Below are 4,422 nucleotides of genomic sequence, written 5' to 3' on the forward strand. Positions count from 1 at the left end.
AGACATCAAGTCATGAAATATGCTTGCAAAATAGAAGTAGTTTAGAGGTTATACCTTCTCCAAGTTAGGAGGTTAATAAGTGATGATGAAGATGATGAACAAGTGTGTGAACCCCAAGCTTTTGATACACCAACACCACCCTTGAACTTGGTTATGTTTTAGACACTTAATCACCTTAAAACCAAGCTTGAAACTCTCTCCTTTTAGACCCAAGAAAATGGACAGCAGCTATGTCAAAATATGATGATGAATGGAGCCTCAAAACTATGAAACCTCAAGAGATTATACCCCAAACTTATCACCAACACTTAGTACTTTGGTTAGGATTTAATGATGTTTGATTATCACTTGAAAAACCAAACTTTTGAACCCCTTTTTGCTGCTGAATTATCACGACAGAAACAGCATCCAGGAAGCAGTTTTATTGCTTAGTTTTATCACTAGAATATGTGTAATTGCATGTAGTTTTAAGTCTCCAACAAGTCCTACCTCTTCTACCCATGCTCATGAGGAGTTGTGCTACTTAAAAGCAACAAAAAACTAAGCATGAGTGGACTTCTTGGAGTCCCAAAATCTGCCCACCATGGGAGTATTATAACATTATTGTAATTGTTTTATAAAACTTGTTAATACAATTACAAAACTTGTTAAATAAAACCATGCATTATTTATTTTACTTACATTTTATAAATCTTTTATAAAATATAACATAATATAATCATTTAAATCTATAAACAATTATATATAAATTATCCACATAATTTATCTCAAGTGATAATACTTTAGAAAACCGATTTTCTAAATGTCAAGTGTCGCGTATTTATTTAACGATCCAACCGTTAAGATTAAATACTTGTAAAGTGTTGGCAAGCTTGTTATTGGGTATGACCCGACTTGAATCATAACACATTAGCCACATTAATTTAATATGTTTCTCGAGCATACGAAATACCTTCGGTGTGGACGTAACAAAAAAAGTGTATAGAATATTTTTAATGTATTAGTGTGCATGAACACACATATATAATATTACATATGTGTCTGTTTCTGTTTCTCGGATTTTTTAATACATGATATTATGATCTCTCTAGCTAATTTTTTTCTTAATATATTTCGCCGTTCAAAAAATAAAAAATATTATGATCTCTCTATATATTTTTTATTATACGGAGTAGATATATTTGGGTTAAGTTTGTCATGCAAACAAAGCGAGATAGTGACAAAGGGTGAGCACAACTGTACTCTATTAAATTACGGTTTATGGCAATTTCTTCATAATTTCCCTGAGGATATGTACGAAAAAAAAATAAGGAGGCGAATATTACAGCCTAATTAATTTTTTTTTTTATTTACAAAGTTGGAAATTAATATTAGTCAAATAGCCTTGGCTTGACAACCAAGCAGCTTCCATAATAGATTGTCATTTCGAAATTAATCCGCTCAAAAATAAATCGAAAATTTGAGCCCGAAGGAAAAATTGATTTTAGGTACATAGATGCGTTTATACTTTTTTTTATAACGATTAAAAAAGTTTTATATATGAACTAACTAGAAAACTAAACATTACAAAGTCAAAATTCTATTTAACTACGACATATCGAAGTCAAACTTTAGCCACGTGTCACATTTGTTACCGTTAAATATAGAGCTTGGCAAAAATAATCACATCTTTCAAATAGAGATGGATCCACGTACCCACAATACCTATCGAATACTTAATTTAACCATAATTTTTCACATTTTATCATTAATACTTTTTGAGAAAAATAATTACGTAAATTCTAAGTTGAATCAAATATTAAGTAAATAATGTATAACACACATCGTAATTTTTAGTGAATATTCGACTTACTTTTGTCAAGTAGTGAGAGAGAGCTACTGAATTTTTATATTCGTTAAGCTTGTTAATTGATTTTTTTGGATTATAACAAAGAAACTCTGTCTAGTACGTGTTTATAATCCACCTACAAATATATCCAACAAATGTCAAATGATATGACGTGGCATTCTTTTTATTCTCTATCCTTTCAGCTTCCTATAAATACTCAAACTCTTCTCCATCACTCAAACCAAATCTTTTTCCAACTACAAATTTGTACACTCAGTTCTCTCTCACGTAACCACATAAATATATAATTCAATTTTATTATTTAATTATTTATATAAGAATAAATATTAAATATAAATATATAAATTCAATTCAATATGCTGTCTGCAAAGGCCACATGTAACTCTCATGGTCAAGATTCATCTTACTTCCTTGGATGGGAAGAATACGAAAAGAATCCGTACGACCCAATTAACAACCCAAATGGAATCATCCAAATGGGTCTCGCAGAAAATCAACTCTGTTTCGATCTTCTTGAATCATGGCTCAAAAACAACCCACATTCTTCAGGATTCACACCTAAAAATCATTCCATTTTCAAGGAACTTGCTCTCTTTCAAGATTATCATGGCCTCCCTGCTTTCAAAAATGTAAGCCCTCTAACTATTTGTTTTTTTTTACTAAAGTATCTCTTATAAATACATCCTTTAGGAAATTTAAACCTATTATCTTGTTTGATAGAACAGGTAAATGGATAATATTTTCCCTATTCATCAGCCTATTTCGGCTTATGGGACAAACTTCAATTGTTTTTTTGCCATGATTGAATTGATTTTTTGTGAAATATTATCTTACTTGTTTGATAATTATTAACACTCTTGTATTTGAATTACAGGCGTTAGCAGAATTTATGTCGGAGATTAGAGAGAACAAAGTAACATTTAATCCAAACAACCTAGTGCTAACCGCAGGATCAACGTCCGCGAATGAAACCTTAATGTTTTGTCTTGCTAATCCGGGTGATGCATTCCTTCTTCCTACACCTTATTATCCAGGGTTCGATAGAGATCTCAAGTGGCGAACGGGTGCTGAAATAGTACCAATTCATTGCTCTAGCTCAAATGGTTTTAGAGTCACTAAATCGGCCCTAGATGAAGCATACCAACAAGCACAAAAATTGAAGCTTAACGTAAAAGGCGTGTTAGTTACAAACCCTTCAAACCCATTAGGTACGTCGTTGAACTTAAACGAGCTCGAGCTTCTTGTTGAATTTATATCAACAAAAAACATTCATCTCATTAGCGACGAAATCTACTCTGGCACCGTATTTTGCAATCCTGGTTTCATTAGCATTATGGAGATTCTAAAGAACAAGAATCTTATGAACACTGATGTTGTGAAACAAGTTCACATTGTTTATAGCCTTTCGAAAGATCTTGGTCTACCAGGCTTTCGAATTGGAGCGATTTACTCCAACAACGATATTGTGGTATCAACCGCGACCAAAATGTCGAGCTTTGGGTTAATTTCATCTCAAACTCAATACTTGTTATCGAAAATTCTATCCGATAAAAAGTTTACAAGAAATTATCTATCGGAGAATCGAAAAAGGCTGAGACAAAGACATGAAATGCTCGAAAAGGCGTTACAAAAAGCGGGAATTCGATCGTTAAAAAGTAATGCCGGTTTATTTAGTTGGGTTGATATGAGAGGACTTTTGAAGTCACAAAGTTTTGAAGGTGAAATGGAGTTATGGAAAAAGATAGTGTATGAAGTAGGGTTGAATATATCACCCGGTTCATCATGTCATTGTAGTGAACCGGGTTGGTTTAGGGTTTGTTTTGCAAACATGTCACATGATACCCTAAAACTTGCCATGCAACGTTTACATTCGTTTGTGGATTCCTTAGCCATGAATAACAACGAGATGAGTAAACGATTGCAGCCGCTAAACCGAAATTCAAGAAAGTCGAAATCACTGCCCAAGTGGGTTTTTTCGCTAACGTTGCGAACAGGGAAAAAGGTTCATAGTCAAGAGTAACGATCAATTGATGATCAATGACGAAATTAAATGAGATGTGCATGTACGTGGTTTGTTTATTTGTGATTTAATTTTTTTCTCAATATATGATGTATTGAGTTTCATGGAATTTTTTTGCCGTTTGGTACGTAGTTTGCGTACGTATTTCATGCAGAGATTGCACCTTTGTATTCGATCAACGTTAATTCATATCTAAAACTTGCACATGATTCTTTCTTTTGCCGACCTATTTAATCATTAACATTTATATTTATAATTATTGATGTATAACTAAACAAAAGTTACTTCGTATTCAAACAATACTGATGATATATTGGATAGTTCTCAATAACCGTGAAGACATCCTTACTATTGCTAATTATAATAATTCTCGACACACCTAAACCTTTGAATTAAAGATATACGAAGTCATATGTTATTAACCTTGACTAATTTAAAGTTATTTATTACAATATAAACTTCGTATTGTAGCTCATGTGGTAGTCATCTGCATCTCTTAACGGGAGGTCAGGAGTTCGACTCCCGTGAGGTGCAGCAATGCACACAAGGTTGT

General features: G+C 32.7%; 1 protein-coding gene across 1 annotated transcript; it reads left to right on the top strand.

Moving 5' to 3' along the window:
* Positions 1–2,095: 2,095 nt before the first annotated feature.
* On the top strand, positions 2,096–4,069 carry LOC139861745 (1-aminocyclopropane-1-carboxylate synthase 3-like). Its single transcript, XM_071850241.1, has 2 exons — positions 2,096–2,478; positions 2,724–4,069. Exons 1-2 carry the CDS (start codon positions 2,206–2,208, stop codon positions 3,867–3,869), a joined length of 1,419 nt encoding a protein of 472 aa, XP_071706342.1. The 5' UTR covers positions 2,096–2,205; the 3' UTR covers positions 3,870–4,069.
* Positions 4,070–4,422: the final 353 nt, after the last annotated feature.

Source organism: Rutidosis leptorrhynchoides, chromosome 8 (assembly GCF_046630445.1).
Source record: "Rutidosis leptorrhynchoides isolate AG116_Rl617_1_P2 chromosome 8, CSIRO_AGI_Rlap_v1, whole genome shotgun sequence".
NCBI lineage: Eukaryota > Viridiplantae > Streptophyta > Magnoliopsida > Asterales > Asteraceae > Rutidosis > Rutidosis leptorrhynchoides.

Coding starts and splice junctions, on each gene's coding strand:
- LOC139861745 (XM_071850241.1), top strand. CDS start 2,206: ATGCTGTCTGCAAAGGCCACATGTAACTCTCATGGTCAAGATTCATCT. Junction 2,479..2,723: donor GCCTCCCTGCTTTCAAAAAT/GTAAGCCCTCTA, acceptor TTTGAATTACAG/GCGTTAGCAGAATTTATGTC.